Here is a 19,750-nt window from a genome sequence, read left to right as displayed (position 1 = left end):
TCAGTCACGTTTAGGGTTAGGGGTAGGGGTAGGGCTAGGGTTGGAGGTAAAGTTAGGGTTGGGGCTAAAGTTAGGGTTGGGGCTAAAGTTAGGGTTAGGGTTTGGATTACATTTACGTTTGGATTAGGGTTGGGATTAGAATTATGGGTGTGTCAGGGCTAGGGGTGTGGTTAGGGTTACCGTTGGGATTAGGGTTAGGGGTGTGTTTGGGTTAGGGTTTCAGGTAGAATTGGGGGGTTTCCACTGTCCAGGCACATCAGGGGCTCTCCAAGCGCGACATGGCGTCCAATCTCAATTCCAGCCAATTCTGCGTTGAAAAAGTAAAACAGTGCTCCTTCCCTTCCGAGCTCTCCCGTGCGCCCAAAAAGGGGTTTACCCCAACATATGTGTTATCAGCGTACTCGGGACAAATTGAACAACTTCTTCTGGGGTCTAAGTTCTCTTGTTATCCTTAGGAAAATAAAAATTTGGGGGGCTAAAAATAATTTTTGTGGGAAAAAAAAGATGTTTTATTTTCACGGCTCTGCATTATAAACTGTAGTGAAACACTTGGGGGTTCAAAGTTCTCACAACACATCTAGATAAGTTCCTTGGGAGGTCTAGTTTCCAATATGGGGTCACTTGTGGGGGGTTTGTACTGTTTGGGTACATCAGGGGCTCTGCAAATGCAACGTGACGCCTGCAGACCAATCCATTTAAGGCTGCATTCCATATGGCGCTCCTTCCCTTCCGAGCTCTGTCATGCGCCCAAACAGTGGTTCCCCCCGACATATGGGGTATCAGCGTACTCAGGACAAATTGGACAACAACTTTTGGGGTCTAATTTATCCTGTTACCCTTGTGAAAATACAAAACTGGGGGCTAAAAAATCATTTTTGTGAAAAAAAAAAAAAGAATTTTTATTTTCACGGCTTTGCGCTATAAACTTTAGTGAAACACTTGGGGGTTCAAAGTTCTCAAAACACATCTAGATAAGTTCCTTGGGAGGTCTAGTTTCCAATATGGGGTCACTTGTGGGGGGTTTGTACTGTTTGGGTACATCAGGGGCTCTGCAAATGCAACGTGACGGCTGCTGACCAATCCATTTAAGTCTGCATTCCAAATGGCGCTCCTTCCCTTCCGAGCTCTGTCATGCGCCCAAACAGTGGTTCCCCCCCACATATGGGGTATCAGCGTACTCAGGACAAATTGGAAAACAAATTTTGGGGTCCAATTTATTCTGTTACCCTTGTAAAAATACAAAGCTGGGGGCTAAAAAATCATTTTTGAGAAAAAAAAAAATATATATTTTCACGGCTCTGCGTTATAATCTGTAGTGAAACACTTGGGGGTTCAAAGCTCTCAAAACACATCTAGATAAGTTCCTTAGGGGGTCTACTTTCCAAAATGGTGTCACTTGTAGGGAGTTTCAATGTTTAGGCACATCAGGGGCTCTCCAAACGCAACATGGCGTCCCATCTCAATTCCAGTCAATTTTGCATTGAAAAGTCAAATGGCGCTCCTTCCCTTCCAAGCTCTGCCATGCGCCCAAACAATGGTTTACACCCACATATGGGGTATCAGCGTACTCAGGACAAATTGCACAACATTTTTTGGGGTCCAATTTCTTCTCTTACCCTTGGGAAAATAAAAAATTGGGGGCAAAAAGATCATTTTTGTGAAAAAATATGATTTTTTATTTTTACGGCTCTGCATTATAAACTTCTGTGAAGCACTTGGTGGGTCAAAGTGCTCACCACACATCTAGATAAGTTCCTTAGGGGGTCTACTTTCCAAAATGGTGTCACTTGTAGGGAGTTTCAATGTTTAGGCACATCAGGGGCTCTCCAAACGCAACATGGCGTCCCATCTCAATTCCAGTCAATTTTGCATTGAAAAGTCAAATGGCGCTCCTTCCCTTCCAAGCTCTGCCATGCGCCCAAACAATGGTTTACACCCACATATGGGGTATCAGCGTACTCAGGACAAATTGCACAACATTTTTTGGGGTCCAATTTCTTCTCTTACCCTTGGGAAAATAAAAAATTGGGGGCAAAAAGATCATTTTTGTGAAAAAATATGATTTTTTATTTTTACGGCTCTGCATTATAAACTTCTGTGAAGCACTTGGTGGGTCAAAGTGCTCACCACACATCTAGATAAGTTCCTTAGGGGGTCTACTTTCCAAAATGGTGTCACTTGTAGGGAGTTTCAATGTTTAGGCACATCAGGGGCTCTCCAAACGCAACATGGCGTCCCATCTCAATTCCAGTCAATTTTGCATTGAAAAGTCAAATGGCGCTCCTTCCCTTCCAAGCTCTGCCATGCGCCCAAACAATGGTTTACACCCACATATGGGGTATCAGCGTACTCAGGACAAATTGCACAACATTTTTTGGGGTCCAATTTCTTCTCTTACCCTTGGGAAAATAAAAAATTGGGGGCAAAAAGATCATTTTTGTGAAAAAATATGATTTTTTATTTTTACGGCTCTGCATTATAAACTTCTGTGAAGCACTTGGTGGGTCAAAGTGCTCACCACACATCTAGATAAGTTCCTTAGGGGGTCTACTTTCCAAAATGGTGTCACTTGTAGGGAGTTTCAATGTTTAGGCACATCAGGGGCTCTCCAAACGCAACATGGCGTCCCATCTCAATTCCAGTCAATTTTGCATTGAAAAGTCAAATGGCGCTCCTTCCCTTCCAAGCTCTGCCATGCGCCCAAACAATGGTTTACACCCACATATGGGGTATCAGCGTACTCAGGACAAATTGCACAACATTTTTTGGGGTCCAATTTCTTCTCTTACCCTTGGGAAAATAAAAAATTGGGGGCGAAAAGATCATTTTTGTGAAAAAATATGATTTTTTATTTTTACGGCTCTGCATTATAAACTTCTGTGAAGCACTTGGTGGGTCAAAGTGCTCACCACACATCTAGATAAGTTCCTTAGGGGGTCTACTTTCCAAAATGGTGTCACTTGTAGGGAGTTTCAATGTTTAGGCACATCAGGGGCTCTCCAAACGCAACATGGCGTCCCATCTCAATTCCAGTCAATTTTGCATTGAAAAGTCAAATGGCGCTCCTTCCCTTCCAAGCTCTGCCATGCGCCTAAACAATGGTTTACACCCACATATGGGGTATCATCGTACTCAGGACAAATTGTACAACAACTTTGGGGGTCCATTTTCTCCTGTTACCCTTGGTAAAATAAAACAAATTGGAGCTGAAATAAATTTTGTGTGAAAAAAAGTTAAATGTTCATTTTTATTTAAACATTCCAAAAATTCCTGTGAAACACCTGAAGGGTTAATAAACTTCTTGAATGTGGTTTTGAGCACCTTGAGGGGTGCAGTTTTTAGAATGGTGTCACACTTGAGTATTTTCTATCATATAGACCCCTCAAAATGACTTCAAATGAGATGTGGTCCCTAAAAAAAAATGGTGTTGTAAAAATGAGAAATTGCTGGTCAACTTTTAACCCTTATAACTCCGTCACAAAAAAAAATTTTGGTTCCAAAATTGTACTGATGTAAAGTAGACATGTGGGAAATGTTACTTATTAAGTATTTTGCGTGACATATGTCTGTGATTTAAGGGCACAAAAATTCAAAGTTGGAAAATTGCAAAATTTTCAAAATTTTCGCCAAATTTCCATTTTTTTCAGAAATAAACGCAAGTTATATCGAATAAATTTTACCTTTAACATGAAGTACAATATGTCACGAGAAAACAATGTCAGAATCGCCAAGATCCGTCAAAGCGTTCCAGAGTTATAGCCTCATAAAGGGACAGTGGTCAGAATTGTAAAAATTGGCCCGGTCATTAACGTGCAAACCACCCTTGGGGGTGAAGGGGTTAAACTGGCTTGGCTGGAGCCTGTGTGTGGGTGTATACTGCAGAGGAGGAGCTAATCTCTTTGTGTTTACTTAGTTCCAGCCTCCTATATTCCAAGATATATTTAGGATGTGACTTTCCTGCTTATTAGGTAGATTTTTGCTTTGCTTTTACATAGTGACAAGTTTCCAAAAGAAGGAAAGGTTCCCTATTTCTCATTTTTTTAAGCCCTTACTCATCCAGCACACTATGAAAGCTCCAGTGGTCTTTGTTTTGAAAATGCAAGCAATCGACCACTGCAGCCAATCTGTGGCATTCACATGCCATAATACTGCCAATTTAGCTCCACGCTGAGCAGTGGGGCCAGCAGTGTATGGCACGTGACGACAGCCACCAATAGATGAGCCACAGACTGGCTAAAGGACAGGCCTGTCTGGAGACCGGTTTGCAAACTCAGTAAATGTAAGAAGCACTTTGGTAACGGTTATAATTTAGTACCAGCTCTGTGGATAATTCTTGGTGCTGAAATTCTGTCAGGGCTCAAGCATTATGGGAAAAATAAACTTGACATTGTCTGCTCTTTCTTCCTTTATCTGTTGGCAGGTTCCTTCGAATGAAGCAGGAGCCGCCTCCTTGCTGGCAAAACATCATGAAAAAATTTCTGTTACTGGAGAGGATTCTCTTACCATGAAAAAATCTGATGATGGCGCATCTCCCGGGACGTCTGTGGAGTCTACACCTGCCATGTATGTTTTTGTGTAACAATCTCATTTATATTTCATTGTCACTCTGAGCTTTATTCTAGTATGATTGAAGATCACTTCTGACAGTAGACCTAGATTTTTGGTCCTTCATGCAATGGAATTTGTGACCAATCGTCTGTTGGATTCTGTTTTATGATAGCCATTTAATTTATCCCATTACATTAGAAACTTTTATTTGATACCATCGCCAACATGATGCATAGAAATATTTGTTTCAAATGCTGCACTTATTAGGAAGGAGACATGAAACTTGAAGAGTAACTTTCATCTTGATTTTGCCTACGTATCATGGCACTTGAATTGCCTATGATCGTTGGAGTTCTGGTTCTTGAGACTCTTCCCCCTCCCTTCTCATTCCCCCCTCCCTCTCTCCTTTTCTTCTTTCCCTCCCCTTCTCATCTTTCCCCCTCCCCTTCTCATCTTTCCCCCTCCCCTTCTCATCTTTCCCCCTCCCCTTCTCATCTTTCCCCCTCCCCTTCTCATCTTTCCCCCTCCCCTTCTGATCTTTTCCCCCTCCCCTTCTCATCTTTTTCCCCTCCTCTTCTTTCCTCTTTCTTTCTCTCCTTTCCTCTTTTTCCCTCCTCTTCTTTCCTCTTTCTCTTTTTCCCCTCCTCTTCTTATCTTTCTCTTTCCCCTCTTCTTTCCTTTCTCATACCTTTCCTCTTTTTCCCCTTCTCTTCTTTCCTCTTTCTCTTTTACCCTTCTCTCCCCCCCTATCTTTTTTTTTCTCCCCTTCCCCGTTTCTGTAGGATGTAAGATTTCCATTCACAGATCTAGGAGCAGGAACAGGGTGTTTGGACACTTTATATTGTTTTTATAGGTATTTAAAGCATTATTTGAACCCAAATTAGAAGCCAGCTAAAATCATTGACCTGTTTTACAGAACTGAGAAAGAAAAAAATGCATCTGATGATGAAAGAAAAACGTTGAAACCAGTTGTGGCAAGGGGTAGACTACAAAGACCGAAGCCAAATTTAAGCAAATCTGTTCCAAGATCAGCAGTGATTGCTCCACCCTTGTCTGCTGTGCAGGGAGACAGTGTAAGAAATGTTGAATAATACACGTGATTCTGGCAGTGACTCTATTCCCCTCTCCCCATTGAGATCAGGTGATCAGTCAAGCAGCACCAAATCTGTATGAGAATGACGGCATTCAGCCAATTGTGTGTACGACTGATTACTATTGAAGCTGTATGGCCGCCCAAAAGGGTTATTCCCTCCTTAGCCTTTCATGGCTGAAACTCTTCCCCAGTGCCAACCCTTGTAAGGCTAGGTTCACGTCGCATTGGGGTATTCCGTTTAATGGATCCGTTAAACGGATGCCCTAACGATGTGTCCCAAATTGTCTTATTTTTTGCGATTGTGCTAACACATGCGTTTAACGCATGGTTGCATTGCATCGGCATGCATTTGCAATAGAGTTCAATGCACAGCGAATGCTTCCGTTCGCTGTTCATTCGCCGTAACGTACCCGAGAATGTGGTGGTCCGTGTTCGAAGGTGCGTCACAAAGTAACGGACCATCGCTAACGCATGCCGATTTTGACATGCATTGGGATGCGTTACGCTAACTGAAGTCTATGGGCGCGTTAACGGAACCGTTACATAACGTTAGTGTCGCTTAGAAACGGATCCGTTAAACCGAATGCCCTAACACGATGTGAACCTAGCCTGAGACTACAGAGACAGCCGAGAGCAGCTGAGCTCACACTGTTTCTGTAAGTCCCACACCAATAAAGGAAATGATGTAGCAGAGCAAGCTATACTGATCCCATAACTGCTATTTATAGAAACTGAATTAGTGGTGTTCAGAGGTAAATATATGCTCTATGGCATTTCTAATTACTATACCATTGGTATAAGATTAAAACAATAATTCTGATATGTTCCTGTAATTTTAGGATGGTTCCAATATTTCAATGGATGCGGAAATGTTAACAGATCCAGAGAATAAATCGTCTGCGATAAAAGATACATGTGACGGAGCTGTTGTTACAGCGCTTGCCCAGTAAGTGATATTCATTTCGGCATTGTACATGTGAAAAACAAAGAATTGAGACTGTCTGTTACTGGCTGCCAGAACAACATGTGTTCTGCGGGCCCATGTGAAAAATCATAGCTTTCATCTTAAAATCCGTACAATGTGCTGCGCTTGGTTTAAACTCTAATTTGGAACGGACAGGCTCCTTTCCAAGAATGATTTCCTTTGCTTCGTATGTATGTGATTACATGGATTTCTTTCTCGCTTCATTGGGGGACACAGGTTACCATGGGTGTATGCTGCTGTCGCAAGGAGGCTGACACTATGCAAACAAGGAAAAAATAGCTCCTCCTCGGCAGTATACACTTACCGACAGGCACAAGTCAACTCCGTTTTTGCTTAGTGTCTGTAGGAGGCGGGCTTGGATCTAACCACCAGATCCGCATTATTATCTTTTACAGGGTTTTTTGTGTGCTTATTAATCATTTTCCCTTTCTCTTTCAGATTCATTTCTTCAGGTAACAGGTTGCAGCTTCTCACCCTGTTGTTCCCACGTTTACGTGACCGAGAGAGCAGTGTGGTATTACCCATATCGCCCACTCTCAGACTCGCTGGCTGGACTTTGTCCCTGTCACTCTTATGGGTGTTTCAGGGTGACTCTTGGTTGCCATTCCTCGCCTTTTCCTGTCCTCACCCCTCTCCTTAGAGAGGGCTGAGAGGAAGATGGTGGTCACCGTTGGTGACCTCCCCCCTTCTCGTAAGGGGTTGACGCAGTCTTCTGCGCCGTCAGGAGACGACGTGGGAAGGAGGATCTTCTCTCCCAGGACCCTCTCTCTCCCGAGGGCTCCTGACGCGATCCTCATCTATGAAGAGGAGCCGGACTCACAAGCCGGTAGTATGGCTCCCCCGGACTGACAGGCCAATTACAGGGAAGCTTTGTCATCCCTGTCTCCCTAGGACAATAACCTCGCCCACCGCTCGCTTAAGCACGTCGCGTGGCCACAGGGAGCACAGCGTCCATCTTGGCAGACCCGGAGGGGGACACAGCTACCTGCGCTCCTGCAGCGTCCTCAGTGACCCAGCGGGGGACACAGCTACTTGCGCTGCCGCTGCATAATCGCTGGGTGTCTGGTAGCCTCTGCACACTTCCATCCCTGGCCACTTTACTTTGGCTTAACTCCCCTCAGCAGTATCGTCTTCCTAACGTCCTGCTGCAGTTGTCACACAGGCCCTACCTATGCCCAACCTCGCAGGGGCCTTCGGCTACAATCATACGGTGACTCACTACGATTGTGGCCGCTGTAAGAGAAAGTGGGCTTTAGGCCAGCCGTCGCCCTTCTGTCTGTCCTGCAATCCTTCCACTATGTCTGCCCCTCAGGAGAACTCTAACTCCCGGGATGAGAGCACACATTCCCCTCCGGAGTGGGCCGTTGCCATGTCTGACAGTCCAGGACCTGGCTAAAATATCACAGTCCCTGGTACAGGTCCTGGAATGTATGCCACATCGATCTGCTCCCACGGTGATTCGCACGCACCAGACCACGACCTTCACAGAGACAGATCAGGAAAAAGATCTAGGAAGCTGCGGCGTCCAGAATACCCCTCTCTACTCATTCCCCCTCCTCGGAGGCGGACGTCAGGTTTGGATGTAGCTTCTCAGTCAGAGTCTGACTCGGATGCGGATCAAACTTCTGGGACGCAGGACATGGTAGATAGCCTTATTTTGGCTATTTTTCAAACCCTCGAAATAAAAGAGGAAGATGCGGCTACTCAGGTCGACTCCGTTTCATTCAAACGGGTCTAACGTTCCTCCAGAGTTTTTACCAATCACAAAGAGTTTGAGAATACTACCTCTAGACACTGGGAACATCCCGGAAAATGTTTCCTGGGAAGAAAACGACTGGACATTCTATACCCATTTAGTACAGACCTGGTCAGCAAATGGTCCGAATCCCCTAAGGTGGATCCGCCGGTATCACGCTTATCCTCGCAAACCGTTCTGTTCATTCTGGATGCGGTGTCTCTCAAGGACGCTACAGACAGACAAATTGAGGCTTTAACCAAATCGGGCCTTTGAGGCGTCTGGCGCTTCTCTCCTAATATCGCCTCCACTTGGTTGGCGAAAGCCGTATCTGCCTGGGCCAAGATACTTCGCCGGGGCATCGTGGCAGCAGCTCCTACAGAGGAACTAGCAGATTTAGCAGACCAGTTTGCCCACGTGGTAAATACCTCTTGAATGCCTCATTGGATGCGGCTGCATGCTCTCCAAGAGCAAACAGCAACATTATTGCTATTCGCCGCGTCCTTTGGTTAAAGGCGTGGAACGCAGACTCGGCATCTAAAAAAATCTCTCACTGGCCAACCGTTCCAGGGCTCCAGGCTCTTTAGTACCATGCTGGACCAGATCATCTCAGATGCCACCGGTGGTAAAAGCACCTCTCTGCCCCAATCCATACCAAGACGTCCCTTCAATAGAAAGGGACCCCAGCCTTTTCGTCCCTGTCGGCCTTTCTCTTCCTCAGGCGGTTCCTCCCAGCAGGACCGTTCTTCCGCTCAAGGGGGAAAGAAGGAAACCTTCCTTCAAGCCTACCCCTCACTGGAGGCCCAAGAGCTGCCCCTCTAAGCTCTCCAGATCCAGCAGTCACAGATTCTCTTCTAAATGATGGGTCACCCCCACCTGGAAATCTTTCCAGGGTAGGAGGCACGCTGCTTCTTCTCAGGGAGACTTGGTTATCGGTGGTCGACGTCGCCTAGGTCAGGGAGATCGTTACATTCGGCTACAAGATAGAATTTGCTTCGCTTACAGGAGACGTTTCTTCCTCTCTCGTCCACCAAAACAGCCTTCTCATGTCCCAGAGCTTCTCCAGGCCGTCTCTTCTCTCCTCAGCTCAGGGGTAATCGTACCAGTACCTTACCACAAACTGTTTTAAGGGTTTTACTCGAACCTGTTCATAGTCCCAAAAAAAGACAGTTCGCTCCGGCAGATCTTGGACCTCACTCAGTTGAATCGCCACCTTCGGATTCGCCACTTCAGAATGGAGTCCTTGCGCTCTGTGATCGCCTCCATGGAGCCGGAGGAATATATTTGTTCTGTGGACATTCAGTATGCATACCTACACATTCCTGTTTGTGTACAGCATCAGAGGTTCCTTCGATTCACAATCCAGGAGCACCATTACCAGTTCACAGCACTCCCGTTCGGTGTGGCGTCCGCCCCCAGGGTCTTCAAGAGGGATTCTCATAATCTCTTATCTCGATGGTCTCCTGGTCAAGGGCCTGTCTTGCCGAGACTGCAACCAGAGTCTCCAGATCATTCTGGACACGCTGGTCCGTCTCTGTTGGATAATCAACAAAGAGAAGTTGACCCTGATCCCAACTCATCGTCTCGTGTTCCTGGGCATGGAAATCGACACCTTCCAAGCTCAAGTCTTCCTTCCAAAGGAGAAGTTCTTATCTCTCCGGTAGGGAATCAAAGCCCTAAAGCGCCCAGTCCCTCTTCCCCTTCGTCTCTGCATGAGTACTGGGGAAGATGATCGCCTCCATGGATGCAGTAACTTATGCCCAGTTCCACACCCGCCCTCTCCAGCTGGCCCTCCTGTCTACCTGGGACAGGAGCACACTTCACCTGGATCATCCAGTTCGCCTACCTCTCAATGTGAGGCAGTCTCTCACTTGATGGACGCTATCCGCCTCTGTCCTGCGTGGGAGGTCCTTTCTCACTCTCCGATGGCAGGTCATCACCACCGACGCCAGTCTTCAGGGTTGGGGAGCGGTCTTCCTCCATCTCACAGCGCACGTTCGCTGGAATGTTCAGGAAGCCATCCTGCTAATCAATCTCTTGGAGATCAGGGAAATCCTTCTTGCCGTCCTCCGCTGGCAGTCCCACCTCACGGGCAAGCCAGTCCACATTCAGTCGGACAACGCCACAGCCATGGCTTACTTAAACCACAAAGGCGGGACTCGCATCAAGCAGGTCATGGTAGAGGTGGCAAAGATTCTGCGTTTGGCGGAAAGCCATGTGCCCGCTATATCAGCCGTCCACATTCCAGGGGTGGACAACTGGGAAGCCGATTTTCTGAGTAGTCAGGGGTTGTGTCAGGTGAATGGTCTCTCAACCCCACAGTCTTCAATCAAATTTGTCAGAGGTGGGGCGTTCCGGATGTCGACCTAATGGCTTCTCGAACGAACCACAAGGTTCCCCAGTACGTAGCCAGGTCCCGGGACCCGATGGCCGTCGGTTGCGACTCACTTGTGATCCCATGGTCCCAGTTTCAGATGCCTTATCTGTTTCCACCTCTTCCCTTGATCCCAAGAGTCGTGAAAAAGGTAAAGGGTAGAGGGGGTCCCTGTTCTGTTATTAGCTCCAGATTGGCCACGGAGAGCCTGGTATGCAGAGCTAGTGAACGTGCTCTCGGACGTCCCCTGCAGGCTTCCAGACCGTCCAGATCTTCTATCACAAGGGCCCCTCTTTCACCCGAATTCTCGGTCTCTGAATTTAATGGCATGGCCGTTGAGGCCACGGTCCTAAGGGACGCAGGTTTTCCTCACAGGGTCATACAGACCATGATCAGGGCAAGAAAGCCAGCATCTTCACGCATCTATCATAGGTGTTGGAAAGCCTTCTCCCGGTGGTGTGAAGACAAAAGTTTGTTTCCTATGACATTTTCCCTTTTCCTCTGTCCTTGATTTTCTACAAACGGGTCTCGACTCGGGCCTTTCCCTAAGTACCTTAAAGGGTCAGGTGTCCGCTCTGTCCGTTCTCTTCCAAAGGGATCTGGCTTCCCTTCCCCAGGTGAAGACCTTCCTTCAGGGCGTCGCGCACATAGCGTCCCCTTACCATTCTTCGGTTGATCCATGGGATCTCAACCTTTTCCTGGGTGCCCTCCAGCATGCGCCTTTTGAGCCAATTCAGGACATTTCCTTCTCCCTCCTTTCATGGAAAGTGGCCTTCCTGGTGACCATCACCTCCATTAGGAGAGACTCCGAGTTGGCGGCATTGTCCTGCCGTTCTCCTTTCCTGATTCTGCACTAGGATAAGGTGGTCCTCCGGCCTGTTCCTTCCTTTCTGCCAAAGGTAGTTTCTGCCTTTCACATCAACAAGGACATCGTCCTTCCTTCTCTGTGCCCTTCCTCAGCTCATCCCTTGGAAAGATCTCTCCACAAGCTGGATTTGGTCAGGGCTATTCGAGTCTACCTTTCTAGGACTGCTTCTTTTCGTTAGTCCAATTCCCTGTTTGGGGCTCCCAGCTTCTAAAATCCACTATCGCTCATTGGATTCGTTCAGTAGTTCTGGAGGCATACCGTGTTCAGGACAAACTGCCTCCAGGGGTGAGGGCTCACTCTACCCGAGCCGTGGGAGCTCCCTAGGCCATTTGTCACCAGGCTTCGGCTTTGCAAGTTTGCAAGGCCGCAACCTGGTCATCCCCTCACACTTTGGTGAGGTTTTACAAGGTGAATACTCATGCCTCTGCTGATGCAGGCCTGGGTAGGAAGATACTGCAGGCGGCAGTTTCCCACTGGCCGACCTAAGTTTCCTGCTCTCTGCATACCACCCTTGGGACTGCTTTTCGACGACCCATGGTAACCTGTGTCTCTCAATGAAGCGAGAAAGAAAGAAGGATTTTTGGTACTTACCGGAAAATCTTTCTTGGAGCCTTCATTGGGGGACACAGAACCCTCCCTTAATGTTGTACCGCGTTGGCCAATGTGCCGTTGTTTTGGGTTGGTACATAGGTTGAGTTTTTGTACTTGCTCCTACTACTGCTTTAGCACCAACTGAGTTGACTTATGCCTGTCGGTAGGTGTATACTGCCGAGGAGGAGCTATTTTTTCCTTATTTGCATAGTGTCAGCCTCCTAGCGACAGCAGCATACACCCATGGTAACCTGTGTCCCCCAATGAAGGTTCCAAGAAAGAGATTTTACGGTAACTACCAAAAATCCCCTTTTCAATCTGTAAATATCAAGCCAGTGAATCCTGTTTTTATTTATTTATTTTTTTTAAGGCCTAAGGAATTCGTAAATGATCCAGAAAAAGGCACAGTTGCTTCTTTAAAACCCATCTGCAGAAGATTTCCAAAACCTAGTCCAAACCTTGGCCAAGCTGTGAGAAGAGACCTCCACTACGGAGCTCTCTAAAACTCAGGACTTGCCTGATACGTCCACTGCTGGTGATGTCTGTAAAGAAGCTGGACAGTAAGGGTATGTGTCCACGTTCAGGAAACGCTGCCTGTTTGACGCTGCGCAGAGCTGCAGCGTCAAACACGCAGCGTCCAGATGTTCCAGCATAGTGGAGGGGATTTTTTTAAATCCCGTGTCCACGATGCGTGGAAACACGCATCCGTCGGCCCTGTGACTCCGGACATGCTGCGCGTCTTTTAAGATCGCAGCATGTCCGCGTTACTTGCGGCGATGCTGCGCCGCCGCAAGGAATATCACAGGGCCCTATGCGTGGGGTGCGATGATCCCGGATGTGTACAATGAACACATCCGGCATCATTGCGTCCCAGAAGAGGGCGGGGCTTAGCGCCGAGCGGGTTTGCTGCTCCGACGATACCGCCGGCCGTCCTGATCGTGGACACATACCCTTAGTAGGAAAGAAAATCTCTGCCATGTTTAGCTTTATAAAGAGCTTGTCCTTTCTCATTCCTTTATGACACATCCACAGGAGGGATGTCTAAACTGCCGTGATTTAATTCCTAAAGTCATTACATTTTCAGATTATTATTCACACTTTAGGCTTCTGACTTCTGTTCCCCATTTTGTTTTCCCCCAGTACCAATGTAGAAAAATCTGCCTCCATCCAGCCGGCGCAGCTAAGACGTGGCCGACTTATCAGGCCCGTGCCAAACCTGGTAAAACCATCTACCAAGACCCTGAGTCCATTAAATAACAAGAAAAATGAAGACTTAAACACAGCAGCTGCTGACAAAGTAATTTTACTTTTAGACATTTATTTCTGATTGTTATTTTCCTAAGTAATTGGTTATACTGATTAGAAAGAAGATGAGCAAATACCCTGCAGTAAGTAACTACGTAGTAATAGTACGTAAGAATAACATCTGGTACTTGGCAAACAGGGTCTGGTCCTGATCTGCCACCAGCTACACTGAGGTCGTCTGACACTAGGTGGGGTTTTAATATTGGAGGACAGGACCGTCCCGATGGGTACACCTTGTCGGGGTGCAATGGCTTTTACGCTTTTTTGATCAAGAACAGTGTTTACTAAGTGCCCTGTGTTATTTGCATGCACTATTACTATTTACTTACTGCAGGGTATTTGCTAATTTTGTTTTTAGCTTGGGATTTGTATGTTTACGTGGCCACAGTGTGAAGATGCTCCTACACGTTGCACTTATACTAATTTATGCTCCTGTTTATTTCTTTGGTTTTCGTTATACTGATGAATTGAATTAGTATTTTTATTTATTTTGCTAACGAATTGTCAGTTTTGCAATATTTTTGAGGTTACTTTATCAAGTGAAATTACTTTAGAAGTCATGTGACAAGGCTCATTAAAGGGCCGATATTGACTTAGGATTTCTACTTCCTATAGGTGCCACTAGAGTTCTAGTCCTCGTCCTCTTCCTCTCTGAAGGGACAATTTGCATATTTCCCAGAGGAGCACACCAATTGTGTTGTTCCAAAGTACACCTCTTCCCGCAAAAAACAAGCCCTCGCATGACCATTTTGACCCCCCCAAAAAAAGTTATGGCTCTGGCAAGAAGAAAAGCAAAAAATGACAATGCAAACCCAAAAATACCTCTGGTCGTTAAGGGTTTAAGATTTAATGTAACATTTTCATGGCGTCTGTGACTTGAACGCGTCATAATATGTAGCTCAGCTTCTGGTTATGTGAGATTTTTATGGGGCTATTGCCACAATATGAGTCATTGCTCAGTGGCTTTAAATCCTAAAATAAATAAATTTGTCAAATGCAATCATTTAAAAAAAAAAGTGATCGCTGCTCTGGATTTTGCCTCTGGGAAATCTGAATGTCAGAGGCTTTTCTTACCTTGGTTGCCCACGGATACGTCCTGTATTATTTTAATGACAGGTCGCATGTGCTCAGTACGTGTACGGTTGTGCCGTCCTCACTGCACAGAATGAACATGGGCTTAGTGCACCTGCTGCTGGCAAAGCTGGACCAGTGATCCTCCTCTCCGACTGCTAGTCGGACATGTGATAGGCACAGCAAAGTAAGCACAGATGTATCGGCCACAAAACTACTAATGGTTTTTCTAATTAATATCGTAAATCTTTCTGTCCATATTTGTAATAATGGACACTTAGAACCTACAAATGCAACCCGGCCGCCTGTCTGCACTGTGTAAAAGAGAAACAGTCTTTGTTCCCACACAAACCAATCACAGCTCAGCTTTCATTTCTTTAAACAGCATTGGTGGATAAAAGCTGCACTGTAATTAGTTGTTATGGACAATCAGGAGCTGGTAGCACATATATAGGGGAGATACCGTATGTCAGTGTTCCCCAACTCCGGTCCTCAAGAGCCACCAACAGGTCACATTTTTAGGATTTCCTTAGTATTGCACAGGTGATTGAATGCTTGCCTGTCCAGGTGCAATACCTGTGCAATACTACCGGAGTTGGGGAACACGGCCGTATATACTCGCGTATAAGCCGAGACCCCTAATTTTGCCACAAAAAACTGGGAAAACTTATTGACTCGAGTATAAGTCTAGGGTGGGAAATGCAGCAGCTACCGGTAAATTTCAAAAATAAAAATAGATACCAATAAAATTAAAATTGATTGAGACATCAGTAGGTTAAGTGTTAAAATGTGACACAAGTAATGCTCCATACAGTTCATTATGGCCCCATAAGATGCTCCATATAACAATGTGCCACATGTAATGCTCCATACAGTTCATTATGGCCCCATACGATGCTCCATATAACAATATGCCACATGTAATGCTCCATACAGTTCATTATGGCCCCATAAGATGCTCCATATAACAATATGCCACATGTAATGCTCCATACAGTTCATTATGGCCCCATACGATGCTCCATATAACAATGTGCCACATATAATGCTCCATACAGCTCATTATGGCACCATACGATGCTCCATATAACAATGTGCCACATATAATGCTCCATACAGCTCATTATGGCCCCATAAGATGCTCCATATAACAATGTGCCACATATAATGCTGCATACAGTTCATTATGGCCCCATAAGATGCTCCATATAGCAATGTGCCACATATAATGCTCCATACAGCTCATTATGGCCCCATAAGATGCTCCATATAACAATGTGCCACATTTAATGCTCCATACAGTTCATTATGGCCCCATAAGATGCTCCATATAAAAATGTGCCACATATAATACTCCATACAGTTCATTATGGCCCCATAAGATGCTCCATATAAAAATGTGCCACATATAATGCTCCATACAGTTCTTTATGGCCCCATAACATGCGCCATATAAAATGTGCCACATGTAATGCTCCATACAGTTCTTTACGGCCCCATAAGATGCGCCATATAAAATGTGCCACATATAATGCTGCATACAGTTCACTATGGCCCCATAAGATGCTCCATATAACAATGTGCCACATTTAATGCTCCATACAGCTCATTATGGTCCCATACAATGCTCCATATAACAATGTGCCACATGTAATGCTGCTGCAATAAAAAAAGACATACTCACCTCTCGTTGCTGCTCCTCAGCGTCCCGTCTCTCCGCAGTGACTGTTCAGGCAGAGGGCGCACACACTAATACGTCATCGCGCCCTCTGACCAGAGCGTCACTGCAACACGGAAGACGGCGCGACGGTGGAACGGGGAAAGGTGAATATGAAATACTCACCTGCTCCCAGCGCGGTCTCTGGCAGCTTCTACCAGACAGATGGTCTCCGCGCGCCCGCAGCTCTTCCTCTGTTCAGCGGTCACTGGTACCGCTCATTACAGTTATGAATATGCGGCTCCACCCCTATGGGAGTGGAGTCCATATTCATTACTTTAATGCGCAGTACCACGTGACCGCTGAACAGAGGAAGAAGGTGCCGGAGACCATGGGACATGCAGGAACCGCGCCAGGAGCAGGTGATTATGTGACAGTTGTCGCTCCCCCTCAATCGCCACCCCTCCCCCTCCCCCGCCGACCATGACTTGAGTATAAGCCGAGAGGGGCATTTTCAGCCCAAAGAAATGGGCTGAAAATCTCAGCTTATACTCAAGTATATACGGTATGTCTAATTCACATACAGAATTCTTCAGAGGAGAATTATAAACCTGGACAGAAAGAATTATATTCATGGACATAACTATTCATAAAATACTCTTATTACTTTTCCTATAAGCAGATGTCCCCCGGTCAGCTCTGCCCCTATTGCCAATAGCAGATCGCAGAGTAGATTGGAGGAGCAGCGAATGTCAGCAGGGAGGCTGGAGAAGAAGCAGGGGCTTGTGGGAAATGTAGTTTACGGAGGTCATCTGGGCAGCACTGAAGGGCAGTTATAGAGAAGTTGTAGCCAGAAAATGGGAGTGATCATGTCACCAATGAGTATCTGAAGGCTTGGCTGGGTTACTTTGGAGAAGTTCTACAGCTAAAAGGAGTATGAAAATAATAATAAAAAAAACCCCCATAGATTCTGAGATATCCCCTTTGAAGTGATAGCTTGCATGGTAATTTTCAGAATTTCTGTGTTTGCATGTAGTTTGGAGGCTAACACTATATTGTATACAATTGCTGTCTGGGAACAGAAGTCTTAAATATAAGGAACAGAAATGTCAACCAGTACTAAAGGCCATGTGCACCTTCACATAGAAATGCCATTGTTCATTTGCTTCCTAAATTCAATGTTAAACAACTTTCTGAATGATATTTTTCAAAAATATTCTACCATTTTGCTGCTTCAGTGTGTGTAAATCTTTTATCCTCCACCTGATGAAGACGGTTTAACCGTTGAAACACGTTGTGGTTCAACACTAAAATCCTTGTTTTGGTCTCCTTTCCAGCGCTCCTAGGACCGGCCCCTGCTCCACCCTGACTGCTCTCCTCTTCCCTTTTCTGTGCTAGAGATAGCAGCAGGGAGGGGCAGGGCTGTATATAGATCTCCACAATGTGGGCACGGGGGAAAGGATATGCAGTCTCGCAGACGACACAGAAAATGGCCTAAAGAAAACTAAGTTTGGGTTCTTGCCATAAAATCTTTCTTGGTGCCTTCATTGGAGACACAGGAATCCATAGGTATATGCTGTTGCCACTAGGGGGCTGACATTAGGTAATAAAGTTAGCAACCTAAAATAAAATCTTTACTGGCCCAACAGAGGCTTTTACAAAGGGCTGGTGCTGTGTTCCCCAATGAAGACTCCGAGAAAAATTTTACAGTAAGAACCCAAAATCTTATTTTCTCTTTGGGGGACACCGGAAACCATGGGATGTCCCAAAGCAGCCCACAAGGATGGGAAGACAAACAAGGAATAGTCAAAAGTACAAGCAGAGGCGTGAATCTCTAGTCGGAGACCGGCCACTGTAATATGCAAAACATTTCTGCCCAGTCTCCAAACCGCCAAGGAGGCGTAAGAAAGTGAGTGTTCTGTAGAACCTGGAAAAGGTAAGAATGGATAACTAAAAATCAGCTTAGATGGCTGCCAGTAGAGGTCTGATGATGAATGGTGCAGGGAGACTGTGATGGAGCCCAGTCCCTGCCAATATGTCCAGAATTGTGGAGCGGATCCAGACTAGAAGGCAATTATGATGACTCTCTATCTACAAACTGGGAAACTGAGCATCTGATGAAACTGTTCTCGACAGATGGGACACTGAGACACACACTGATAAGTTACAATATATCCAAGAGACCGATAGGAGGATGAGAAGGAAGAGAACAGAACTAGAGAGAGAAGGCTATCTATTATAATGAAGAGTGAACCGAACGTAGCAGGGCTGTGGCGTAGGTAAGCCAAAACTCTGACTCCTCAATTTCCCTGACTCCAACTCCACAGCACTGGTCACTACTGAGCATGTACATAAAGTGCAGCACAGATTCATCTCACCTCTGACTCCACAGCACTGGTCACAGCTGAGCATGTACACAAAGTGTAGCACAGATTCATCTCCAGTAAAAGCTGAGATCCTTAGATCAGGAACAGAACAGACATTTGTAGGACATTTCATAACTTTCCCAAATTATTATGAAAACATTTACAGCACATCCTGCATTGTACTACTGTACCCAGTTTATTATATATCTTCGTAGTCGATCCATTTTATACGGACTCCGACTGCACAAAAATGGACCCAGACTCTAAATATCCGACTCCACAGCCCTAGAACACAGAACCACCATAACATGAGAGAGAGGTCAGGAAGGGAGGACGACAGTATAGGAGTGGAGAGATCGTTGCCGAAAGAATTTTCTGGGAAACAAGGAAGAATAAGTTAAAAAGGAGAATATAAAGAAAAACGCTGTAATGTTAAACACCAGATGCAGGACCCCCAAGACACATGGGAGGCCACTAGAGATGTACTAAGCATGTGCATCCCATAGGAAAACTCAACCGGATAAAAGAGGAAACTGGTTTCCGCCCTTGTCCTTAGGGAGCTGAGGAACAAACCTAGACTCAAGGTCTGACAATAAGGGAGGGAAGACGAATTTGAGATTAAGAGAATTTCCCTACTTAGATCGTAATCAAGAAGTGATTGGAAGAACAGGAGCGTGAATGCTGCGTTTCACAACCAGGCTGTGAAACTTACAGTCAGATTGTGATAGCGAAGATGATGGAATTGGAAAATGGATATAGAAGTTCCGTGCCTGTGGTGCTTTGGCCTCATCATCATTATGTTGGGCTTACAGTAGTGTTCAAAATAATATCGGTCCAATATGACTAACCAGATTAATCACTGTTTTGATATAAATGATATCACCACATGTCAAACAATTTTCCAGTTGGTTCAGTAGATTCTTAGAAATCCACCAGACTCCGCATTCATGATCTGCATGTTTTGGAGTCTGTGTATTAGAATGATTAATTGAAAGGAGCTGTGTTCAAAATAATAGCAGTGTGGAGTACAATTAGGTCAATTATTCTGTGAAGAAACAGGTGTGAATCAGGAGGCCCTTATTTAAGGGTGAGGCCAGGACATAGTGTACATGCATTTCTCCTTGAAAGCCTGAGAAATATGGGTCATGTGAGACATT

The 19,750-nt window shown here is 45.6% G+C and overlaps 1 protein-coding gene across 1 annotated transcript in view; it reads left to right on the top strand.

Moving 5' to 3' along the window:
* LOC143806921 (uncharacterized) overlaps positions 1–19,750 on the top strand; it is a 192,541-nt gene that overhangs the window by 102,988 nt on the left and 69,803 nt on the right. Inside the window, exons 26-29 of the mRNA XM_077287965.1 lie at positions 4,421–4,563; positions 5,465–5,621; positions 6,481–6,587; positions 13,335–13,491. Coding sequence (XP_077144080.1) covers positions 4,421–4,563; positions 5,465–5,621; positions 6,481–6,587; positions 13,335–13,491 — 564 coding nt within the window. The remainder of the gene's footprint in view (positions 1–4,420; positions 4,564–5,464; positions 5,622–6,480; positions 6,588–13,334; positions 13,492–19,750) is intronic.

The sequence above is a fragment of the Ranitomeya variabilis genome, chromosome 1 (assembly GCF_051348905.1).
Source record: "Ranitomeya variabilis isolate aRanVar5 chromosome 1, aRanVar5.hap1, whole genome shotgun sequence".
NCBI classification, from domain to species: Eukaryota; Metazoa; Chordata; class Amphibia; order Anura; family Dendrobatidae; genus Ranitomeya; species Ranitomeya variabilis.
The sequence above is the reverse complement of the archived record's forward strand: the minus strand, read 5'-3'. Positions and strand labels throughout refer to the sequence as shown.